We start from the raw sequence: 24,818 nt of genomic DNA, 5'->3' as shown, positions 1-24,818 counted from the left end.
CTCAATTCAGGCTCGGAGGATCAATCAACTTCTCTGCCTGGAACAGTAGGACTGCTGGGAATATAACTGTTTTTGGTAGTAGTGGATATGCCCTAAACAGTCTTAAATATTTAATATAAACTCATTAAAGGCCAGGCAAAGGCTCCAGAAAGATACCATATTTGTAGAAATATCAAAGGGGACAGAAAACCCACTTGAAAAATAAGTAGAATAACAATTATCAGTTTTTATAATTTCAGAAGGTGTGATCACAATATTTCTTAGGCTCAGTGACTTCTTTCCTATACTATTTTTTTTCACCCTTGATGTGGGTTAGAGAGAGGGGAAGTTGGGAGACCTGATATTTTTATTCAGAATTTTCCATAAGATTCCATTTATTAGTGCTTCTATCTTTACTCGGTAACAATAAATTCTGTCCTGACTATATTTGTTTTAAAACACATAGATATTCCTTATGTAAAAGAAAAAATGATTGGAGAAGTAAGTTGCCTGGTCTCCCACTTAAGTTTCCTGAGTGATATAATTGGAATTAAATTATTAATGGGAGATACTTTTAAAAAGATTGTTTTATGATCTTCTATTAGGGAATTTGCAATTCATTTTAGTATTTGTAGTTTGATTTATATTAAAGATAATGCAATCTATGTTCAATTAACAATACATGGCCAATGTAATGTGATTTCCAGATCATGCAAATGGAATAAGCTAGAAGGTGGGGGGAGGCTCAGTTCTTAACCTCAGATGTAATTTGCTGTGCGAGTTCTGGCAATTTTAAATGACATTGCACTTTTTAATTTTTCCAAAGGCTCAGCAGCAAATTTATCCCAATCAAGAAAACCTATTATTAATTTACAAGGACAATTGTAGGAGTCTTTATAATTTCTTTGTGCAGTTATTCGCCATAAATTCCAACAGTAAGATACAAACAGTTTGCAAGAAGTAGCCACTATTACTCATCTTGCGCTTGGACTCTCTTCTTGAATCTTGAACATCCTCTCTAAGTGTTGGTGGTGCTGGCCTCTTGGGAAGCACCACAGACTTTGTGAGATGCTGGGTGCTGGCGGTCTAAAAGAGGGCAGCCCAAGAGCCGCTGCAGAGGCAGCATTGGCCTCTACCAATACAGCTGAGCTGTGGACCTGGTCTTTCCTAAGAAAGATTCTTTGTTTACCAGTGAATAGCATTAGGCATGGACTAGCTGAGGGGCCACAATGAAGTCTCAAATGAGGAGGGCAAACACTAGCTAGAGAATCCAGTGTGAGAGTCACAGACATGTCCTTGCATTTGTGTGCAAAATACGTATTTTTACATATTATTTTGTAGACGTTTGGGTTGGGTGTGTTCCTTGTTCTTGCATACACTTTCTTATTGATAAGCTAAGATATATTTTGCCATGTTCTTGTGTTTTCCTTTTCTGCCTGTTATAGGGCAGGGGAATAATCACGACAAATCTATAGGTATTTGAGATATTAATTTGCATGGGTAAAGATTCAAATGTGTTGTTTTTATAACTAGATAATTGTCCCTGTCTTAACTCTTTGTAACGTAAAGTCAGCTGATGCCCGGTTAAGAACGATACATTGCATGGCCCCAAGGACTCAGAATTGGACAGCCATATTCTTTAATCAGAAAATTGTTTGCTTTAATTCTTGTGTTTCTTGTGGCCAAAGCTTCACTCTCAGTTTAGCAATGTCTGGTCCCTTTTCAGCGTGAGCACCAGAAGCACCACACAAAAGTCTTACAAAGAATGTCTTAATCTCTCTGTGTGCTTTTAGGGCATTATTTTGAATTCCATCATGCTGCCTTTTTTCTCCCCTCTTCTGAAGTTTTATTACAACAGCAGAATTCCCAGGGAGCTTTGGGGGCAAGGTTCACATAAAGTAGCCCTGAAGTTTTGCTAGGTGGGAGCCATTCCCCTCCACCCAGTCCGAACCATCTTTTGGCGATCTTTCTCTTTCAAAAAGATTTGCCGGGTAGAGTCTTTTACAGCATTAGCTGTATCTGGCTTATTATTATTATTATTATTTATTTACTAGACATTGAGTATCTACTCCCTTTCAGGATGCTTTCTTTCTCTGACCTCACTGTGACAAGGCATCTTGTTCTTTAACATTGAGGGGGGCAGAAAAATGCTTGAGTTTCTCAATGTGTGCCTTCTATACCAGTTTCAAAATGGCTTATTCTTCTGGTTTCCATGGTGACAATTAACACTGTTTCAAGGCATTGTTCCACTCTCCATTTGGGCAGAATTTTCGGTGTGATTTTTAACAAAAAAAAAAAAGAAAAGAAAAGAAAATAAAAAAAGAGAGAGAAAAAAGAAAAGGAAAATGAAAAAAGAAAAGAAAAAAAGAAGAAAGGAAAAGGGGGAAAGATGTTGGGGGGTGGGGGGGAAGCCTGGCGTGAGCGTCAAAAAAAGTTATCTCAATCAAGTCTGTATTTGTTACTAGATGTATTTATTTCACAAATCCCTGGTTTTACTGGCTTTGTTTTTATAATTTAGCTTCAGCATTTGTGCTTTTAAAATATAAACTGTAAATCAGAATTTCAGTTTTAGTTCTTAGTTAAGACAATGGACTAGTAGTAACTCTGTATTTTCTTTAACTTTTCTTTTATACCCGAAGAAATAGCTTCCAGGGCACTAGTAGCCTGTGTCTTTAATTTAGGTCATTCACAAATCTATTAAGAGGATTCATTAGCCCAAATTGAATTGGCCAAGCAAATACACTTAATAATGTAAATATGCTCTTTGAATGAAGTATATTTTATTTTTGACTAGACAGTGAGGCCCACAGCAGGTGCTGTGGGAAGTCAAATACTGGCTGCTTATTTACCTCAGCACTCAAGAAAAGCCAGCTGACTTGAACGTTGCTAATCTCGTTTTTGGCTATTGAAAACTGGTCTGTATGATAGCATCCCCCAGACTATGGGAATAATGGGGCAGCTTCTGCTCTTTTACTGCTGTGGGTGAAATGAATATGAAGATTAAATTATCGTTTCACCACAGGATAGAGTAGCCCACTTGATAGGGGAGCAAGAGGAGATAGAGCTGATGGTTGGTTCTCCCCATCTGATGCTTCTCAAAAGATGATGGTGAGAGAAGAGCAAATGTATCGAGGAGGAAACAAAAACGCAACGGTCCTGGCGTCATTATGTACACAGCCTCAAGGCCTTCAATCATATTAGAGTCAACCTTCCCAGCATCTCAAAACCCAAATACTTTCACCTTAAATTACAGGACATTCCGGTGCTCTCCATTCATTCCCAGGTCAATATATCTAACAATTAGCTGGGTTCTCTTAGCTTTTCTGGTTTGAAGGCATTGCCTACTGATCACTTTTCCATCGGCTGTTTGTGCAGTAGACTACCCAGTGACAAGGAGAGCATGCGTGATAACAAGGATTTTTAAATCTCATAACCATCGTGGTAGCTATCGCCATAACTACTCATACCACATTTCGTAGGAAAAAATTATTTCCTTATGTCTAAAATCATACTCATTACTTTCTTTGTATTTTCATTATCGCAAGGTTTTAATTTCCATGAGATGATAAACTGCCCCCCCCTTTTTTTTTAACTAACTTGTGTTGGAAGAGATATTCAAAGCTGGAAAAGATGGAGGGCGAATTTGCCACAAGAAAAGTCAATCCACAGTAGAAGCCACTCCCAGAAGGCGCCACTGGAAGACTCTCTCTGTTGATGAATACACATGACATAAGGGAAGATTTGAATAATAGTCCTCTGCCTGGCTGGAATAAGCACCCCCCCCCCCGCCACATTCTGTCAGTCTTACCTAATTAGTTATGTAAATCTTACATGGGAATCTGATTGCATAAAGCCTCTCCACCAGTCATCACTCTGACAAATAACATACCACGGAGGTTTCTGGAATACTTGTTGAGTGTTGAGTTGAGAAGACCCGAGTGGACAGTGTGTTCTCTGTAACGGCGTGACACGATCCCGGTAATTGTCCGCAGTTAGACAGCAATCAGAATTCCCCAGGTTTCGCAGTCCAGATTCGGAAAGCCTTTTCCAGCAACCCTTGATTTTCCCCAATATGCATATTCATGTAATTTCGGGTACTCTGACACCCTGATCAACATTCATTAATAGTATAAAATGCTTTAAATCACCTCACCGAAAACATTTTGTTCTTTGATCCACGAACGCCTAACATTTGGAGAAGTTTACAAAATACAAATGATGTGCGTGTTTAGTGCAAAGGGAAGGTTCAAACACGAAACTGAAAGCGTGCAAACATACGCACACGAATGCTGAAGATCTGGCACAGGAAATGGTGATCACATCTTTTTGTTCAAACTAACTCCAGTCCTAGTTTAGTAGAGTTTTACACAAGGTGTTTTCTTTCTTTTCTTTTTTTTTTTTTTTTTATAAAGAAAAACATTTAATTGGAATGGCTCACTTACAGCTTCATAGATTCAGTTCATTATCATCATGGCCAGGAGCATGGTGGCGTGTATGTAGATATGATACTGAAAAACTAGCTGAGACAGGCAACAGGAAGTTGACTGAGACACTGGGCAGTACCCTGAGCATAGGAAACCTCAACGCCTACTCCCAAAATGACACATTTTCTCAAACTCCATACCCACTCAAAAGGCCATACCCACTCCAACAAAGCCACATCTCCTAATAGTGCTGCTCCCTATGAGATTATGGGGGGGTCAATTACATTCAAATTACCACCCTTAGAAATTTATTCATTTGTTGATAACATTTTGTATGGCTTTAGTTTTTGCTGGATATTAATTTTACCATTCAGTAGCCTGGAATTTGTCAAACCTGTTCATGTGTATCTTGTTTATTTTATTATAATGTAAGGCTACCTGCCTCTACCTACTACACAAAGTGTTTTCGAGGGCACTAAAAACCATCCAAGTGCTTGGAAGTGTTGTGAACCCTGAAGATTGACAATGCCTTGCCCACACAGACATTGTCCTTGTTAGGACAATGATAGGGTTTCCGCTGGGCCAGCCATGCTCACGGAGGGGAAAGGAGCAAGGCTACCGTGGGGCTTGCCCACCTGACATCGTTGCTTCAAAGAAAGGCATTTTTTTTTTTGGAAATAGGCATTAAATTGTAAAATACATTTAATATTTTCCCCACAACCTAATTGTTGCACTCAAGTATATTTCGATGCACACCTCTCCACACATACACATGACAGCTATCTACAGCTGTTCATAAGGTGTTCTGACCATGACCTTTTCCAAATACAGGTATTTGAAGAACACCACCACGAGACTCTTTCGCCACTGTCTCCAGGGAACATCTCTTAAGAGACTCACTTGGCAGTTAGAATATAGTGCGAATTGGTGGGACCAGGAAGGCTCAGGAATCAGCTGGGACGCTCAGGGCAGTTGATGGTAATTGATAAGCAATTGTAGATCCGTAGCTGTCCCAAGGATCTAGCGCGCCTGCTCCCTCTTTATGTGGGCCTTTTCTCTTAAGCTCTCACAGAGCTGTTAAATAACAGAAAAGCAAAATATTAATTGAGACTTTGGGGACCTTAAAGGAAATAAACCACATAATCCTTAAAGATAATGTTTTTCTTTCAAAGATCATTTTATTTATTTATTTTTGTACGCAAAGTCTAAATGTATCAGAGACGAAGCACCATTTCTTACCTTTCATAACTCACAGCCAAAGATATGCATTGTTTGTGGCACACGCATTCCCCTCTATCAGTTACCTTCATTTGAAGAGCAGCTCTCCTTGGAGAAGAAAGGGTCACGTCCCAAGCAAGTGATTGATAGACGTGTTTCATGAAGGAAAACAACACTTTGAGCTTCTCCAAGAGAGATCTGCTGAGAGTCCAGTGAGAGGGGTAGCTCTGGCAAACCCTCCCAGGCCAGGCATTTTCTGATTTGCTGTATTTTAAGTAAATAATGTAAAATGTGTGTGAAAACTTAGTTTACAAAGACAAAAACCTTGGAAGCCAACAGCACAGCAAGAAGCGTCCGTGGGGCCTGGGTGGCAATGTTTGGAGTGTCTTCAGCCGCATTACTGCCTCACCCAAGGTGAGGAGGTTCAGCCTCCCAGTAAATCTTCTTGAAAACAAAGCCTTATATTCCCCTAAAGCGGCGTAAACTCTGCTCAAAGGCTTCCATAAGAGCACCTCCGTCCCTAATGGTTTTCCCCGTGTTGTCATTTCAGCGGTACAGCGTGGAAATGTCTATCCGGCACCCAAAAAAGACAGAGCTGCTGAGCAAGGTGGACTCTTTGAGGAAAGGTGGCGTCTCTCTACCAAATGATCTCCTGGAAAAAGTGGATTCAATTAATGAAAAATGGGAGCTGCTTGGGGTATTTGCATTTTTATTACTGTTTGTAGGTTATGTGTACATTTTTTTTGTGTGGTGAAGTACTCTATCTGTCTGATTTCTAATTTGAGGCACAAATATCTCTCTCTTTCAATTCACTCCTTACATTTCAAACAAGCTACTCATGTTATTACGGGGAAAACATTGCTTTTCCTCTTATGTTTGTTTTTAAATTTATTCTGAGTCTGTCTCCTCTCAGATTTTTAATAATTTTGGTTCTTTAATACATAAGAAAGTAAGTAAAATATGCCGTGTATTGTGGGTATGCGGCAACTCAACTCTAATACAGTATATCTGACGTACACTGGCTGTCATGCTCGGATGAATGCTAACAGAATTTGTCCTGAAAGTACATGTTAGAGGCATTCGCTGTTTAACCGTTGGGTGTAGCCTTAAAGTGAATAGGGGAGCTGCCACTGTAGCTTTCAGGTCAGATGAAAGCTACCAAATCAAATATGCAAATTTGACCCAAATCTCAATTCCAGAATTAAATCAGTCTTCTTTTAGTGCCTCAATTTTCAGGGCATTTTAATAATAATAATAATAATAATAATAATAATAATAATAATAGTAAAGTTTCATGTAGTTCCCAGTCAAAGAAATACAAGAATCTGGCAAAAAGGCAATATAGACATTCTGTCACCCAGAGGCCGCCCCGTCCTATGGGTTGGGTCACAGCGGAGAGAGAAGTTAGCCTGTAGTTGCTCATCAGCTTCTCTCCTAAATTGCCTTCTCTTCAAATCAAGGGTAAGCGAAATTTGCCAATTACCTAAGTGATGAGTTTTAACAGCTTCTATGGGTGGTGTCAGTTACAGAGCATAATTTTTAGAGCCCTCTATTTTTCTGCCTCTTTAATTTTTTTTAAAGAAATAATACTCTAGAAATATTTTGAATTAGGAGCTCTCCACGTGCCGTGATGACTTGGAGACATGCCAGTGTGCCGTTTATGCCAAGCTTAATCTAAGTGATTAAAAACCTGCACATTTAAGCCCTAGTTTCTCATCTAAATTCTCTACACTCTACAGTTGTTCGAAGTAACTCACAAATGTTAAAAATTCTTGCTCTTGCTTATTATGACCTTGTCTTTTAATGATAATTAATGTTATTTGCTTTAAAATATGGAGGTTTAAATCAGCACCCACAAAATGCTCCAGCACTCATTGCTCTCAGGAGAAATGTGATTACTCTATGATATTTTTCAAAGGTTGTTTACAAAATAGAGAAGAATAGCAGCTTTATTGGCTTCAGAGATAAAGTGATAGGCACTCTGCACTTCATTTAAATGTATCGTTCCTAATTTGATAGATAACAGTGCTTCCTTAGAAAACTGTTTCAAGTGTGTCTTGAATATCAAGTCCTCACCCAAAATTTTGAAATTGTCCTTGCATTGAAAACAGAGTATTTAATTAGTCTCCGTGAGTCAGCTGTCACTCAGGCGGTTACCGTTTTGACAATATATCACTCAAACACCGTACAGTTTTGCAGTAATTTTGGGGAGAGTAGGCTGGAGAGATGGGTTTGATAAAGCTGGAGCCACACTGACACCAGTAGGCACCCCGCTTTAATTGGCATGATTACATTTTAATTGGCATGAAAAAAATTAAAGACAAGGATTTGAACTTCTAACAATAGTAAAATAGAGGGATATGGTTTTTAATATTTCTTTCATCTAAGGTGAACAGTGTGGAATGAAAATACATTAGAATGAAATGTCAGTGGTGCGTACAGTTTAATCTGTGAAATTTTGTCCCCTGTGCTGCATATTACGCTGTCTCAATTGCATATTAAACAACCCTATCAAGGCAGGCATTGGCAGCTGCTGCGCTGACACAAATTGTGAATTAAATGAAATTGATGTCCTCTGTCGTATATTTATGAAGACGGACCATTCTCTGAAGTATTCTGTTTATAAAGAATTTATGATTGCAAACTGTTCCAGAACAAAAAAGTGGCAATAAATTCCTTTTTGTGACCCTAGCCTCCAAGGGCATTGATTTCACCTCCTGCTGTTACTTTTGTTACGGCATAAAAACAATAGCTAAATCTGGATTCCACCGAGGGCCTTCAAATTATCAATATTTGCACCATGAAAATGCGAGGGTGTTGCCACAAAAGGCGATTCTTCTGTTCTGTCGTGCGCTCCTAAAGGTACTATTTCCAGAACACAGTGGAGCAGATGAATGTTTGTTGACTTAATTTTATTTGTGTTTTAAAGCGTATTTTTCTAGGTTTAATTTATCATTATAGATTAAATTCTATTGATTATGTAAAGAGTGATTCTACCAAAGAGAAAGAAAACCAGCTCGCAAGGCACCTCTATGCCACAGTGCTTAGTCTTCGTGAGCTCACTGATGGCACAGTCAACTGAGCATGGTTTTCACATCGCTATTAAATTATCTGCATCCAAAAAAGCAAAACAGGAAGAACCATGGGGCTGAAGCACCACAAGTCATGAGAAACTGGCGACAGCTGAACCCCAGAATACCTCCTTAAGAGTGCTCTTTCATACTATTTGGGGAATTATACCTCACAGAAGAAAAAGAAAGGAACTCAATTCTCTGGACACTGATTTAGGCTTCTGTCTCTTGAACACTTTATGTAAGACCACTTTTCACTGTAGAACTTTGGCCATGAGACTTCAGATGAATTTTTGTCCACGATGGTGGTGACTTGGACTGAATCCCTTTCCCGGGAAAGGCATGTCTAAAGAATGAAGGTTCCTTGTGCATCTGTTGATAGTGGGAATAATAAGCAAGCCCCAAAGGTGCCAGCAAGCGCATCAGAGCCGAATGTCAGTCATAAGGTGGAAGGGGTCGCCGTGCATGGTCTTGTGTTATCTCCCGCGATGTATTTTGGACTTGTCAGCTAACCTATTTTTATTTGGGTTCGTTTTTCTTCTTACTTTTAATCTGATGCATTAGAAAACCCTAAGAGAGAAGATCCAGGACCCGGTGGCAGGACCGAATGCATCAGGCCCACGTGACCTGCTGTCTCCTGAGAGTGGCAGCCTGGTAAGGCAGCTGGAGGTCAGGATCAAAGAGCTGAAGAGGTGGCTAAGAGATACGGAGCTTCTCATCTTCAATTCCTGTCTGAGACAAGAGAAGGAAGCAATGAGTGCCGAGAAACAACTCCAATACTTTAAGGTAATAATTTAAAAAGGAACAATCGAACTTGAGAGAAAGCTTTCTTTATGAGAGAGGTGAAATATTTATCAAGCATGCAACGTGTTGTTCTCACGCATCTGTATATGGGTAGACCCTTTAATGCTTCCTGGAATTTACCCGCTTCTTATGCTAACCTCTCTACGTGTCAAAGAGGAACATCAAGCGTATCAAATACACACTGTATAGAGGGTGTCTCTGCCGTTTTGTGTGTGTGTGTGTGTGTGTGTGCAAAGTCTGGTAGAAGAGGACGTGGATAAATTAAAAGCAGATCAGCAAACATGGAAGATTACTGGGAACTCTAAAAGATCTAAGTGTTCCATAAATAGCCTAACAGACTGTACTACCATAAGTTGATATGGTAAAAGCACATGATTTAATTGATATCCATTAATGCTAACAAAAGAAAACATAAATTTTACATCTAAAAAAGTCAGCTGTACACAGAAGAAAGAAAGAAAAGAGATCCCACATTACGGGTGTATTCCAATGCTGCTTATTCTTGAAACAGGATCGATATTGCTTATGTCCTATGGAGAAACACTCTCCAAGTTTATTTCTGTTCTTCATGTGGTATCAATTGGACTGAGGTTTAAAGAGTTTCCTACCCTAAATAAAAGGTAAAAAAAAATAGCCAACATGTAAGCCTGATCATGTGGCTCCTGTCCTTGCCCTGTCCCCAGCCCTGCTCCATGAAGGCGATCAGCCTCCCAAGCCCAATATTCATTATCGGATGCTTCCTATAGCTAAATTGAATTCCTTAATGTTAGTTGCTCTTCATTTTATTACAAAGATATCCATGCTGTAAGCTACCCTTTATGGCTTCCTGCTTCATTCATGATAGCGATGCAGAGATCCTTCACAATGTTGGCCGTGGCAATAATATACTTCCTTTGAAAACTTGGCTTCTCCACTCTGAATATGTAAATATATCTCATTTAATCCTAATAGCAGTGCTATGAATTAGCTGTGAGGATCTTGACTTGGGTTCTATGAATCAGAGGCACAGGGAAGTTAAGTTTTGTGTGTCCAGGGTCATTTTTAATGAGTAGTAGATTATATTGGGATGCAGGACTGTCTGGCTCTAATGATCTTTGGATGGATGACTCTGTGACACTGATATTAACTGATATTTCCTAAGAAGCCTTCCATATCAGTTAAAGGAAAGACAGGGAAGAAGTACATTTCCTTGTTTCTCTAATGTCGATTTGTTAGTTGCTTTCTTCGAATTTTCAGCCAAAAGCCGCAGCTTTAGCGATGGTAGATGGATGAGATGTGCGTATATCAAGGTTGGGTCTCCATTTTTGTACCGTACGAGTGTTCTTTGCTGTGTGCTGTCTGCTAAGCTAAAACTCGCCAAGCCTTTGGAGACAGTGGAGCCCTGGTACATCTCCTTTTCAACTTTCTTCTCTTTCTGGTGCTAAGATGAAGCACACGCCTTGTGTGTGCTGGATGACGAGCTCCTGGCCTCCTAAACTGTGCTCCCAGCCCTGAAGCTTGGCCCTTAGGAGCTTGAGCACACAGGTGAGGGAGATCTGGCAGAATGCCGTCTTGTTCTTGTTTTCTTTTAAAGAAAAATTTATACATGTCTTTTAAAGTAAATATATTTCATAGGCAAAGTTTTAGTATTTATCAGCTATTTGCAAGTTATTCTCAGCACTTGTTAGACAATTAATCAAGTGTCCTGTACCTAACCAGATTCATTGGTAGAACAGAACCAAGAGTCTGTAATTTAGTATATGAATGTAATTGAGTTTATGATGTCTCAAAAATCACAATTTGCAACAAGCACACAGAGAATCAACCTCTTGCTTGCCAGAGTCTAAAGAAAACTTAAGACAGCCGAGGTCAGGGAGGGAGGAAGACTCTGCGTGTGGCACTTGTACGGACTGCATGCTCCACATCTGCTGTGGGCGCCCGCGTCTCACACCATCACTGAGAGTTTCCCCCCAGGCCTTAGCTCCATGCTTGTTATTCTCTGAAACCACAAGGCTTTAATGCCGGAGCCTCCAGTGCACGATCCAGAAGACAGGAAGGAGATGCTGGATATGAAAGAGCAAGTCCGTCCCTTTGTAGACAGAACTGAATTTCCTATTCGACTTGATATGTGCTAAGGAAAGAGATCAGGATTTTAATGTTTCATGGGGAAAAAAAGAAAACAGCAATTATGGAATTATTTTTTTTTTCTGTAAGGCAGTAATTGTGGTAGATAAGGGATTAGACACAGGAGAAATTCTGTACAATAAAGAGTCTAAACCCAGCAGAGGGCTGCCGTGAAGGTGTGACTCCCAAGCCCTGGGATAGAAATGTGAAATTGTTGAGGACTGGGCACAGTTTAATAACAAATCAGGGGAGCTCATGTCAAGGACTTAATGAGGCCAACTGGCAAAGGGCCTTTATCGCCCAAGAGTGGAGCTTCGATGCCATTGGCTAGATGGCACTGCCTTTTCACCATGACCCTTCAGAGAGAAAGGAATGTAATTACTTAATCACATGTTCCTTGTATCCCAAAACCAAATTAATTATTCTAAAGACTCTAAATTAGGATCAAATTGTCTATTACCAGCTAAAGAAACCCACAGCATTGGCCTAGGCCCAGATCCAGACTGGGAAGGGACGTGAGAGTAGACCCTGCCACAGAGCCGTCGCCCGGAAGGGGCAAGAACGGAGCAGATGTGGTAACCTGGGCATTTGATGCTGCACCTGTGTGCAGCAACTTAGGCTTGGCCGAGTGCTTTCATGCTTCTTACTGATTACCTTCTTATGTGTGCACTTCCTTATCTTTATGAATGAAGAATTTGCATTGTGGGAAGTAAATGTGACTTGCTTAAAGGCAAAACAGAGGGAGCAGAAGCAACACTCTGTGGGTGCAAACCCCAATAGTAGGCCACACTGTCTCTCACTGGTCTTTCGGACAATTGTGAAAACTTTGATTTTTTTTCTCAAAACACTTTTTCATAAAAGGCTAAGTAATATAATCTCTGTCAGTCACACAACCGATGCTATGGTGCCAGAGCAGTCACAGACAATATAGTAAATAATTAATATAACTGGAGTTGATTAAATTAATTTTAAAACTATCTACAAATAAGTGGTAGGCTAGATTTGACCCAAAGGCCGTATTTATCTGACCCTGTGTTAGACTTTAAAAAACACCAGTGTGGAAATGTCTGTATCTGTACCTCTTTGAGAAATAGAAAACAGGATGGAGAGAGAGAGATAGAGAGAGAGAGAGAGAGAGCCTAGTGTATAAGGACTTGAGTTCAAATCCCCACCATCTCCATAAAATGTAGGAGGCTGTGGCTTTAGAATTCCAGAGCTAAGGGTTGGAAGAGAGACAGGAGGCTTTGCTGGAGCTTGCTGGCCACCAATGTTGCTGAAAAAGGTAAACTCCAGGTTCAGTGAGAGAGCCCGTTCCTCAAGGGAGTAAAGCAGACAGTCATAGAGCAACACAGTGAGTGTCCTCCTATGGCCTCCATACATGCACGCATATGTGCGACTATACACTACACAAACACACCATATCGCCGTAGCATCACATTATAACCGCTGCTTCTTGAAGGCTTCTATGCCACGTGGCTATTTCTTATATCAGCTTTACGTAGTTCTGCCTACAGTTGCTTGTTTAATTCTCTTCACCCCCCCTGATGCAGGCAGGTGATGGGGTTTGCTATCCTTTACTTATAGAAGAGAACGTTGAGATGGGATTTATTGCTCTGCTATTCCGGAGCCTGGGCTCCGAGTACTGAGTGGCCAGCTGTTGTGGTTTGAACGTGAGCAGTCCGGCAACAGCTGATAGTGATGTCTTTAGAGGCTGTGGAATCTTTGGGAGATGGGTTCTAGCTGTAGGAAGGAAGACATCAAGGGGAGGCCGTGGGGTTTGCAGCCTGGTCCACCTTCATGTTCAGTCTCTCCTTCTCCATCCTTCACATGCGAGCAAGCACACCCATGGTCCTGCAGTCGTAGCCCCAAGCAGCTCCTCCTAGCATGCCCACCCTGTCAAGGCAGACTGCAGCCGCAATCAGTTACTGTAACAGACACTTCTTCCTTAATTGTCCTCACAGAAACTTCATCCCGCAACTGATGCAGAGATCCTCAGCTAGCACTGGGCTGAGCTCCAAGAGTCCAGTCGAAGAGAGGGAGGAGGAGCGATAATAGGAGCAAAGGGTTCAAGACCATGATGGGGAAACCCAGAGAAACAGCTGACCTGAGCTGGTGGGAGCTCACTGACTCTGGACTGACAGCAGGGGAACCCGAATAGGCCTAAACTAGGCCCTCTGAACGTGGGTGACAGTTGTGTGGCTGGGGCAGTCTGTGGGGTCACTGGCAGTGGGAGCAGGATTTATCCCTAGTGCTTGAACTGGCTTTTTGGAGCCCTTTCTTTTTGGAAGGATACCTTGCTCAGCCAGCAGGGAGGTCCTTGGCTCTGCCCCAAAGTGATGTATCAGACTTTGTTGACTACCCATGGGGAGCCTTACCCTCTCTGAGGAGTGGATGGGGGTGGGTGGGTGGAAGGTGGGGGGTGGGGTGGGAGATGGGGAGGGAGAGGGAACTAAGATTGGTAGAAAGTCATTTAAAAGAAATGCATGCAATTGGAGATCCTGTTAAGTGAGCTGCACAATTATTAAAGACAAACATTACATGGTTTTGCTCATATGCAGAATCTAGATTTTTTTTTTTAAGGACTTGAAAACAGAGGAGAAATTATTTGTAAGCAGGAAGGAAGAATGAGAGTGAGGAGGAGGAGAAGAGAGGAGGCTGGGGGAAGATGAACATGATCACAGTACATTTACTCGTGTATGAAAATGTCAAAGTGGAACCAATTTATGTTTACAATTAATATATACTAGCAAAGGGAAAAAAGGTAAAAAGAGAAATAATTCCTCAAAAATCAATACACGGTCTTCGGAAACAAAAAATAAGAGCAATGTAATTAAGACATTCGAGAGACATCGAGCTCCTTAGCTGCTATAACTATCCCAAGTGGCACTATAAACTGTCTCATTTCCCATGAGCCTCCAAGAGTGGCAGGACAGAGTATTTGTAAGTTTAGTACAAGGGGAAAGTGGCCGCAGTTCTTAGTGCCGTCTGGGTCATCATGATGCTCTTGCTCTGATGACTCTATTGGCAATGCCGTGAGACTCTGTGTTTAACCCAGTGAGGACCAAAGCAAGCCAACACTTCAGAGTCACTGACCTGAGAAGGATTCATTTTTCTCAAGGGGTTTAGATAATTTTTAGAAGGGTTATAGTAACCATATGTGCTAATCACAAGAAAACAATGTATAATCATTTAAAAATGTACCAGATTGTTCTACCACATATTAAAAACCCCAGCTACTTAATACCATAAAACTAATTTTAAATAACTGGATACAATCTAGAACTAACTTGTGAGATGACCTGACTGATAAAGGTTGAGATTCATTGATAGATTTAAGCCACTCCTATTCATAATAGTATTTGATGAGAATGAGAGAACCCAAAGTGAATGATTTTTTTGTGACCTTTTGAGACAGTCTCAGATGGCCCAAGCTAGCCTCACCCACTGTGGAACCAAGAATGACAAACACTCTGGTCCTCCTGCCTACACCTGCTGACTGTCGGGATAGTACATGTTCCACCACACTTAGATCAGTCAAAGCAAATGTGTACAGGTAAATTTTGTATATTTTTCTAAGTGTAAATTTCAGGAAAATGGAGGCAATAGGGATCATAATATTAAGCATTAAAAACCAGATTCGGAAAGAGAAAAATAAATTTTCTCTCATTTATATCATTACATCGTTACAGAAATCAGTGTGTGTGTTTGTGTGTGTGAGAGAGAGAGAGAGAGAGAGACAGAGACAGAGAGACAGAGACAGAGAGACAGAGAGACAGAGAGAGGAAAACAGGTGGAAGAATTGAGAAGAAAACCAATCATAGGGATGGTTATGGTCAAAGTACATGGTATACTTGAATAAGAATACCCTTAAAATCACTATGCAAAATTAATATATGCCAGTAATTTTTTTAAAGCAAGAAAATCAAAGTCACCTGGCAGTGATGGTGCACGCATTTAATCCCAGCAAAGGAAGGCAGAGGCAGTTGGATCTTTGTGACTTTAAGACAAATCTGGTCTACAGAGTGATTTCCAGGACAGTCAAGGTTATACATAGAAGCCCCATCTTATTTATTTATTTATCTATTTATCTATTTATTTATTTATTTATTTATTTATTTATTTATTAAAGATTTCTGTCTTTCCCCCCCGGCCGCCTCCCTTTCCCTCCCCCTCCCCCAATCAAGTCCCCTTCCCTAGTCAGTCCAAAGAGCAATCAGGGTTCCCTGCCCTGTGGGAAGTCCGAGGACCACCCACCTCCATCCAGGTCTAGTAAGGTGAGCATCCAAACTGCCTAGGCTCCCACAAAACCAATAGGTGCAGTAGGATCAAAAACCTATTGCACTGTTCTTGAGGTCTCAGTAGTCCTCATTGTCCGCTATGTTCAGTAAGACCGGTTTTAACCCCGGCTTTTTCAGACCCAGGCCAGCTGGCCTTGGTGATTTCCGGATAGAACATCCCCATTGTCTCAGTGTGTGGGTGCACCCCTCGCGGTCCTGAGTTCCTTGCTTGTGCTCTCTCTCCTTCTGCTCCTGATTTGGACCTTGAGATTTCTGTCCGGTGCTCCAATGTGGGTCTCTGTCTCTGTCTCCTTTCATCGCTTGATGAAGGTTAATATTCAGGAGGATGCCTATATGTTTTTCTTTGGGTTCTCCTTCTTATTTAGTAGAAGCCCCATCTTGAAAATGAAGGGGGGGGAGGAAGGAAGGAGGGAAGGAAGGAAGGAAGGAAGGAAGGAAGGAAGGAAGGAAGGAAGGAAGGAAGAAAGAAAGGAAGGAAGGAAGATCAAAGTCCCCTTTCTAGTTATCTCGGTGGTTAAGAGCACTGGATGGTCTTTCTGAAGACCTGGCTTTGATTTCCAACACCCACATGACAATTGTCTTACAATTGTCTGTAGCTCCAGTCATAAGGGGACAGACACTTCTTCTGACTGCCTTGGACATTAGGCATGCATGTGGTGCATAGAAATGCAAAACACTTATACACATAAAAATAAATAAATGAAAACAAACAAATAAATGAAAGTATTAAAAGGTCTGCTTGGTAAGGCTTCGATATGTTTTAACTATCTGCATTATAATTATTGAGGCTAAATCCATACAATTATTTTGCCTTGAATTTTTGTTTTTAATCATTCCTTCTGTTTCCTCCCTTCCAACATTCCCACACTGCCCTCCTTGTGGCCTTTCAAATTTATGGCCCATTTTTTTCATTAATTGTTGTTCAGGACATATGTGTCTATATAATATATATATTCCTAAATACATAAATGCATCCTGCTCAGTTTGTATACTACTACTTGTGTGTCTGTTTTCAGGGCTTGGATAACCAATCCATGTGCTTTTCTCTGGGTGAAGAGTCTCTCTCCAGCTCCTATTATCCCTTAGTTGCCACAGTTCTTTGTGTGGTGTTGCGGTCTGGTGGTCTTTCCCCCACCAACTTTGACATGTCTGTTGTTATGGTCCAGCTCATGTTTAAGTAGTCGTGTTGGTGAGACAATGGGTGTAGCTTCTGACATTTCTAGGAGGCACAGACCTCTGACTTTTACTGTCTTTCTGCCTTCTCTTCCTCAGCGTTCTCTGAGCCTTAGGTAAGGGGGAAGATTTGTAGATGTATCCAATGGGGCAGAACGCCACAGCTCTACATTTGATTGGTCATGGTTTTCTACAATTGTATCCATCTGTTACACAAAGAAGTTTCCTTGATGAGGGATCTGGGACTACACTTATCTGTGGGTATGAGCACAGATACTTAAAATCCCACCACTTTTTCCTCCCAACTTCATCTGGTCTATCATCTATGTATCTATGCTATTTATGTCTGTCTATGTATGTATGTATGTATGTATGTATCTATCTATCTATCTATCTATCTATCTATCTATCTATCTATCATCTATCTATGTTTCTATCTATGTTTCTTTCTTTCTATCTATCTATCTATCTATCTATCTATCTATCTCTTAATACTACTGAGTCTATTTAGTGATGCCTGTATCCATGGATGTGGAATTAATCTGTTGAGACACATGCGTATATTATTCCAGTACCAGATATGTTTCTTCTTGAGGAGCAGGCTTTAAATCCAATTCCCAGGGTCTGCATTTCTGAAGAAAACTAACTCTTTCTCCCCTGGGAGCCATCAGTCCCAAGAGCTCCTCAGCTAGGCCTGGGGTTTTATGAGCCATCCCCATCCATGCTGGAATTTTGACTGGTTTGATCTTGAGCAAATCGTGTGCATGAAGTCCCGGGCACTACAGATTTATGCATGCAACTGTGTTATTGTGTCCTGCGAATATTGTTTTGCTACTAATACCTACTTCCTCTCACTCTTGCAGTCTTTCTGCTTCCTCTTCCATGACAATACCTGAACTTTGGGGGGAGGGGGAAGATCTAGGCCTCCCATTTAGAGCTAAAGATTCCACAGAGCTTCTTTCTCTGCACTTTGACCTGTTGTGGCTCTCTGTACTAATTGCAAAAATAAGATTTGCTGATGAGTGTTGAAAGGTGCACTTATATAGATATAAGAACTTAGGGCATGGTTTATTACTATGTCTATTTAGGAGAATAATAGTATTTAGTCTCCCTTAGGGCCCATGACCTAGCCAGTCACGTGTTTTTGTCTGAGTGAATGGTACCAGATATGTTTCTTCTCATGGAGCAGGCTTTAAATCCAATCAGAAAGTGGCTGGGGATAGGAAATTATCTAATAATACACTTTTGCTGTGTTCACAAGTGTGTGTGGTATATATGTATGCTGTATGTCGGGGTGGTGTGTGTGCTTGTATGTAGATATTTGGAGAATGTCCTGCTCTGTCATGCTCATGTTATTCCCTCAAAACTGGGTGTTTCACTGAACCCAAAGCTAGGCTAGTGGCCAGCAAGCCCTAGCAACCCTGTCTCTGCCCCGTCCCACATTGATGTAAGAGTTCTACTCAACATACAAGTTTGCGCTTTTGATTTCTTTTTGACTAATTTGTTGTTTGGGAGTAGGCTGCTTAATTTCTATGTGTTTGGGAACTTTTAATTTTTCTTCCTATTTCTAATTTCTCCTGTCATACCATAGACACATTTGCCTAACTCCGGATTCTTGAATTTGTCTGAGAGTTGTCTTCTGGCCTAACGAATGCCCTAACTGAACAGTGTCTCTGTGGACATTAGTGCGTGCCCTGCCGCGCATCACTGTGGACTTTCCTGTTGCTCAAGTCTGTTGTTTTCCTACTGATTTTCTGTCGGGATCTTTCTGTTGTGGAGAACGGGGGTATTAGAGTTCACAATTGCTGCATTAATATTTCACAGTTCACGTCTGTTAAATTTTGCCTATCATTAGCCCTTTATAATTGTTATGTCCCTTTGTGGGATTTATCATTGTTATAAAATGACGTTCTGTCACTGGTCACAGGTTTTGACTTAAGGCCTGTATTGAATGAAGCCAAGTCTCGCCATTCTCATTCCTTTTCTGTGAGCATTTCAAAGGCTTCTCCCTTCCAACCTTCACTTCCCCCTTTGTGCTTTAAAGCGAAAGTGGGTCTTCTGTAGGCAGCAAACCTTTGGACCATCATTTTCCTTAATGTTTGTTTGCTCTGTCCTTTGGTTGGATAATCTCACCTATCTAGCTTTTCACCAATTATTGATAGGCAAACACTCACTGCTGCTCTTTCCTGTTTGTTTGTTTGTTTGTTTTAATTGTTTTACAGTTCCTTTGACTCATTCTTTCTTCCTGTCTTCCTCTGTGATTTGTGTGGGATTTTTGTTTGTTTGTTTTGGTGATGGTGTGCATGGATTCCCTTTTCTTATCTTTTATGTCTGTTGTAAGCTTTTGCTTTGTTTGCGACATAAGGCTCAAACAAAACATCTCGATTATAGGAGTATACTTTAAATGATAACTATGTTCCCAAAAGGAAATAAAGGAAAGGGGCTAGGAGCTGGCCAGGTCTGCCATCAGAGAGCACAGCATGGTAAAGATGTTTTACAGAGTGGGGGCATTAACTCATCTGCATAAGAGCTTTATAAGGTGAGTGGGAAATAAAAAGATTTAAATTCCTTACCTTCAAAATTTTGCAGCTCCCTTTTGTCCTCCATGACCCTTCTTAGTCCTGCCTCCCTCTGGTCCTTCCTACCCTAAAATAGTTCCTGTCTACCTTTTTTTTTTTTTGTCTTGTTTATATATGTACTCTACTTTGTCTAAGTTCTGCCTTCCCTTCTGTGTCCCTGCTCTCCTTCCTTGCCCCTCCCAGGCCCCTTTCTCCTCTCACGTAGGTTAGTCTACATTGAGATCTGTAGTAAAGCAGTAGACAAGAAGCAGCATGCCATGGGCATGTGTAGAAGTCTAGAAACAAGCAAGAAGAAACTCCTGGTGCTTCTGTGTACTGACATTTGATTTACTCCGTGAATTAACAGTGCACCATAGCACATCCTTTCAGAGTAGGAACTCTTGATTTTGTTTTATGAAACCATAGTCAATATCTCGAAATCAATAAATCTTCACCAAGGGCTGATTGAGAGACAATGTTTCACCCTTGGAGGAGACCTGACATCATTTAGTTCTTGTCCTTGTTCCAAAGAGGGAAACCAAACATGTGATGTAGTCAGTGACTCACTCAGGACCCAACAACCAGAGTCAGACCAAACCCTGCACCTCCCTAATTCCAACAGGCTCTGATCTGATAACGCCAAACCTGTGGTGAGTTGTGGGCCCTTATCTTTATTTCTCCAATATTCAAATTGCTTTACTTTTCGTAAAATATGCATACTAAGCCTATCTGATTTGACAAAAAATAAATAAATAAAATGATCTTCACAAGGGACGTAATGATTAATGGAGAATTTAGAAATGCTTATTCCAGCTGCTGAGAGCTTCTTTCAACAGAAGTAAACATACGACAACACACGGAGGCTCCTCTGACTTCGGCACACGGAGATTTAGCATCATGACCCTCGCCGGCTTCTCCTTTGCAGGGTGTTGCACTCTCGGGAGCCCACTTCAGTGTAGAGCATGCTCCCATTTTTCACCTTGCATTTGTGTTGCTGCTCCATAGGAGGTGCTTAAAGAGCTTTGCAGCTCATTAATCCTCCGCAACCCTCTCTAAGATAGAGTCAGCGTAAATCATTATTCTTATCTGAAAAAAAAAGCTTAACATTTTTCTCTTAATTTTACTGATACTCTAAATTGTTGATTAATCCTAAATTATACACGGAACATTTAGAATACCACATTCTCTTCCCCAATAAGATCTTCCTTTCTTTTTAGAATTTGATTTTATGAGGCTAGTGTAAAAAATAGAATGATCGGTCTCGTGTTGAAATCTCCTCTGAGAACGGACGATTAGGAAGTGGCTCGACTTTTGAGCTGTTTGTCCTTCTTCACTGAAATGTCCTTCATTGTCCTTCAGCCATGATTAGAAAATGTGATTTTTAGGAATTGGAGGAATATTTCATGATCCATTCAGTCCTTTATCTGCTAAGATCACCAAGAAAGTCAATGAGTGGCCATTCAACCATGCCGTCCTAATTCCAACTAAAATACCAGTTCAACAAACTTCAGAGCTTTTCAAATATAGCAATGGAAGTTAGAGCTTTTCAATCTTGTATGCCTTGCTTAAGAAAATGACTTCACGGTGAAGTTATTTAGAGTTAGACTTTGAAGATATTAGAATATGATCATTGTGTATAGAACCTGCAGCTGTCAGATTGGTTTCATGGGGATGGCTGCACGGTGGACATCTTAGTTGGGATTTCTATTGCTGTGATGTAATACCGTGACCAAAGGCAGCTTGGGGAGGTGAGGTGGTTTGAGTGAACATGGCACCCATAGGCTCATATGTTTGACTACTTGGCCCCTCGTTGGTAGAACTGTTTGGGAAGGATTAGTGAGCAGGGCGTTGTAGGAGAAGGCATGTCTCTGGGGGCAAATTTGAGATGTCTAAAGCTTCACCGTTCCCACTTAGCTGTCTCTGCTTCCTGTTTGTGGATCAGTATGTGAGCTCTCGGCTACTGTTTAGCACCATGCCTACCTGCCTGCTGCCATACTGATAATTCTGAAGTCCAACCCTCGGACTCTGGGATCCCCCAATAAACTCTTTCTTCTATAGATTGCCTTGGCCATGATGTGTCATCATGCAATAGAAAAGTAACTAGGACAGAAACTGGTACCAGGGAGCAGGCTATTGCTATATGACAGGCTGGATCATGCTGTTTTTAGAGGAGTGTGGAAGACTCTGGGACTTTGGAATAGCAAAGCTTGAATGCTCTAAGCAGGGTTTAATGAGCCATTTTAGTAGGATCTTGGAAGACAGTCGTTCAGGGAACATTGTGGATTGTGGAGGCCCAGTGTAAGAAGTTTCAGAGTGGAACAATATTAGCAACTGTGTAAGAGACCATTCTTGTGATATTTTGGCAATATCTGGCTGCTTTCTGTTCTCGTCTAAAAGTCTGCCTGAAGCTAAACTGAAACTTTTGGGGACCAATTTCATTGACAGGAGAGTCTAGGACAGCCTGATACTAATCCTGTCCCTATCATCAGTAACTGCAGAGCTACAGTCAGAAGGAATAAGTGAGGAGTAAAGAAACAAGATGTACAGTTTGAGGAAGAAAGGAGCATGTGGAAGTTTACTGTGGGTCCCAAGGCTTATATGCTGAATGTAAGACCCTACCTGGCTAAGCTGTGTTGAGGCCATAAAAGTCTATGGGGATTTTCATAATTGTACTAAATGCATTTTGCATTATTATATGGCCGCAAGCCTGTGGGAAATGGGGAGTCAAATGCAATGGTTTGAATGAGAGCTGTCTCTATAGGCTCACATGCTTGAACAGTTGGTCCCCGGTTAGTAGAACCGTTTGAGAAAGATTAGCCTTGCTGGAGAAGGTGTGTCACTTTTTGAGATTCCCAAAGCCCAGCCATTTTCAGTTACCTCTCTCTCCTTCATGCTTATGGATCAAGATGTGAGCTCTCGGCTGCTGTTCTAGTCCCATCCCTGCCTACCTGCTGCCATTCTCCTTACCATGCTGGTCATGGACTCCAGCCCTCCGAAAGCGCAAGCCGATGCCATCTTTTATACTTTGCCTTAGTTGTGGCATTTTATTGCAGCAATAGAAAAGTGACTAAGACAGGAGGAAAAGGGTTATTTCACCTTATATTTCCAGGTAACAGACCTTTGCTAAGGGAAATCAGAGCAGGAACTCAGGCAGGGTGTAGAAATATAGAAGCAGGAGCTGAGGCAGGAGCTGTGGAGGAACTCTGCTTGCTGGTGTACTCCTCAAAACTTGCTCAACCTGCTTTCCTTCAGCACTCAGCCCACAGGTGGCCCAGCTTATAGTGTGGCCTGGGCTCTCCTATAGCGATCATTAATCAAAAAATGCCCCAACCCCATCTTGCTCATGTGTCAGTCTCGGGGAGGTATTTTCACGACTAAGATTCCCTCTTCTAAAAGACTCTAGCTTGTGTCAAGTTGACATAAAACTGACCAGTATAGACCACTTATCCAGATCAGACACCTAGGGATAGTTATAGCCAGCAGCAGTAAAAATGATAAGGGCATAGTAATAAATTAATACCATAACACCCCCATGATTCATCGTGCAAGATAACATCTACTTTGTAACTTCTTTGATAGATATTCAAAGTTTATTTTATAATGTTTTCAAAGCCATTTTAGGCCACTATAGTGTATTTTTCCGGAGTGTAGGGTTATGTTGTATTATACCTGCAGCCAGGATGTGTTCGCAGCTACGGATAGTTACTTTTCAGAGGAACACTGCTGAGTGGGCTCTTTTGTGATTTACTTACGGTGACAAAGCTGGGTTTTGTTGAACTAGGAGACAATCACAGATGTGTTTTCTTCCTCATTCCAAATGGCGTCTCCGGTGTTAAACTAAACCTCCTTTGTGGCCAGACAGCTTCTGCTCTGTCCTACTGCCAAGAGGGCCAGTGGAAAAGCGTCTTGCACCACCCCAGCTGGAGGAGAGCCCCTGTGTATTCGGTTTTCCCTGGAGGAGCATGCAGGATGATATGAGGGACCCCATCCCAGAGGAGAAGCAAGTAGGTTCCTTTAACAGAAAGCTTAGCTGTGTTTCCAGAGGTTTCTGGACTTCCAGGCTCCACTTTGTTTTAGGTTCTCAGATGTTGTTTTGAACTAAGAAATCATCATCGTAATTTACCAGCTGTCTGAAAGTTGGCATTTCTCCACTGTCTTATACAACAATGGAAGCATAGCTTGGTGTTAACTGAGGAGTCAAATTCCCAAATGATCCCAAGAATGTAGTTAATTTTATTCAGTATCTGAGAAAATACTGAAAATTGATTTAAAATATTAAAAATTATAAAAAAATGAACTGGATGTCCAACTCAGATGCAAAGTGCAAAGCTAAGAAGCAAGTTAGAAGAGGTCCAAACCCACATGGAAAGTGTTCTGTTCACTTTAGATATGTTAAAAGTAGAGTCGAAAGTCTGAAGTTTACTAATGCTGTCTAGCCCTCTGCCTCTTCTGGACAAGGGGGATTGAATGTGTAAAGAAGGGACTTTTCTACTGTGAAATTTTTCCCCCTGCACTTTTCCCTCTCTCTTAGAGATGTTCTTCCCTAGCTTGCCTCTTCCTTCTTTCTGCTTTGCCATTAATTAGTAGATCTGTTTATTTTGCCTCTGTAGGATCTGGAATTAATAGGGTTGCTTTCCTAAAGTATTAGTCCCTGGATTTTGTATGTGAAGTAACTAAGTCTGGTGGGTCCAGGAATATCTTCCTAAGAAGCCACAGTTAAGTCTGGAAAATTAGGGATTGGTACAAAGAAGGGGTATAGAGCAGTCATCTATCATCTGGATGGAGGAGTAAGGAAACTATTATGGCTCCGGTCTATGCAAGATGCAAAAGTCAATGTGGTCACGTGAGTCCGGTTATTCCCAGAAACATCTCTTGGCTCACACGGCTCATGTGTTAACCCGCTTTCTCCTTGACCCTACGTCATTCTCTAGATACAGCATTTCTGATGACCTCTGTCCTAGAATTTGCTAAATGGGAGTTGGTCCTTCTCCTTTCCCCTCCAGACTGCCTTGGGTATCCTTTAAGCCAAAGATCTGTGCAAAAGAAGAGGTGATTTTAGGGAGCTGGGACCAAAAGAAAATGAAAGAAGAAAATCACCTCCATCCATCCAGCATCGCTTAAAATGTTTGCTGTGGAATCAGGAAGACAGGCAGCCTCAGCGGGCATTGGAAATAGGTTTCAAAATACAAT

At 41.2% G+C, this 24,818-nt stretch overlaps 1 protein-coding gene across 2 annotated transcripts in view; it reads left to right on the top strand.

Moving 5' to 3' along the window:
• The window catches only part of Akap6 (A-kinase anchoring protein 6), a 454,178-nt gene that overhangs the window by 377,914 nt on the left and 51,446 nt on the right, over window positions 1-24,818 (top strand). For both annotated transcript variants that reach the window (XM_050138897.1, XM_050138896.1), the window contains 2 exons: window positions 6,172-6,318; window positions 9,257-9,478. In XM_050138897.1, the coding sequence (XP_049994854.1) occupies window positions 6,172-6,318; window positions 9,257-9,478 (369 nt within the window). The remainder of the gene's footprint in view (window positions 1-6,171; window positions 6,319-9,256; window positions 9,479-24,818) is intronic.

Source organism: Alexandromys fortis, unplaced genomic scaffold (genome assembly GCF_014885135.2).
Source record: "Alexandromys fortis isolate MF-2015 unplaced genomic scaffold, M_Fortis_MF-2015_v1.1 scaffold_35, whole genome shotgun sequence".
Lineage (NCBI taxonomy): Eukaryota > Metazoa > Chordata > Mammalia > Rodentia > Cricetidae > Alexandromys > Alexandromys fortis.
The sequence above is the reverse complement of the archived record's forward strand: the minus strand, read 5'-3'. Positions and strand labels throughout refer to the sequence as shown.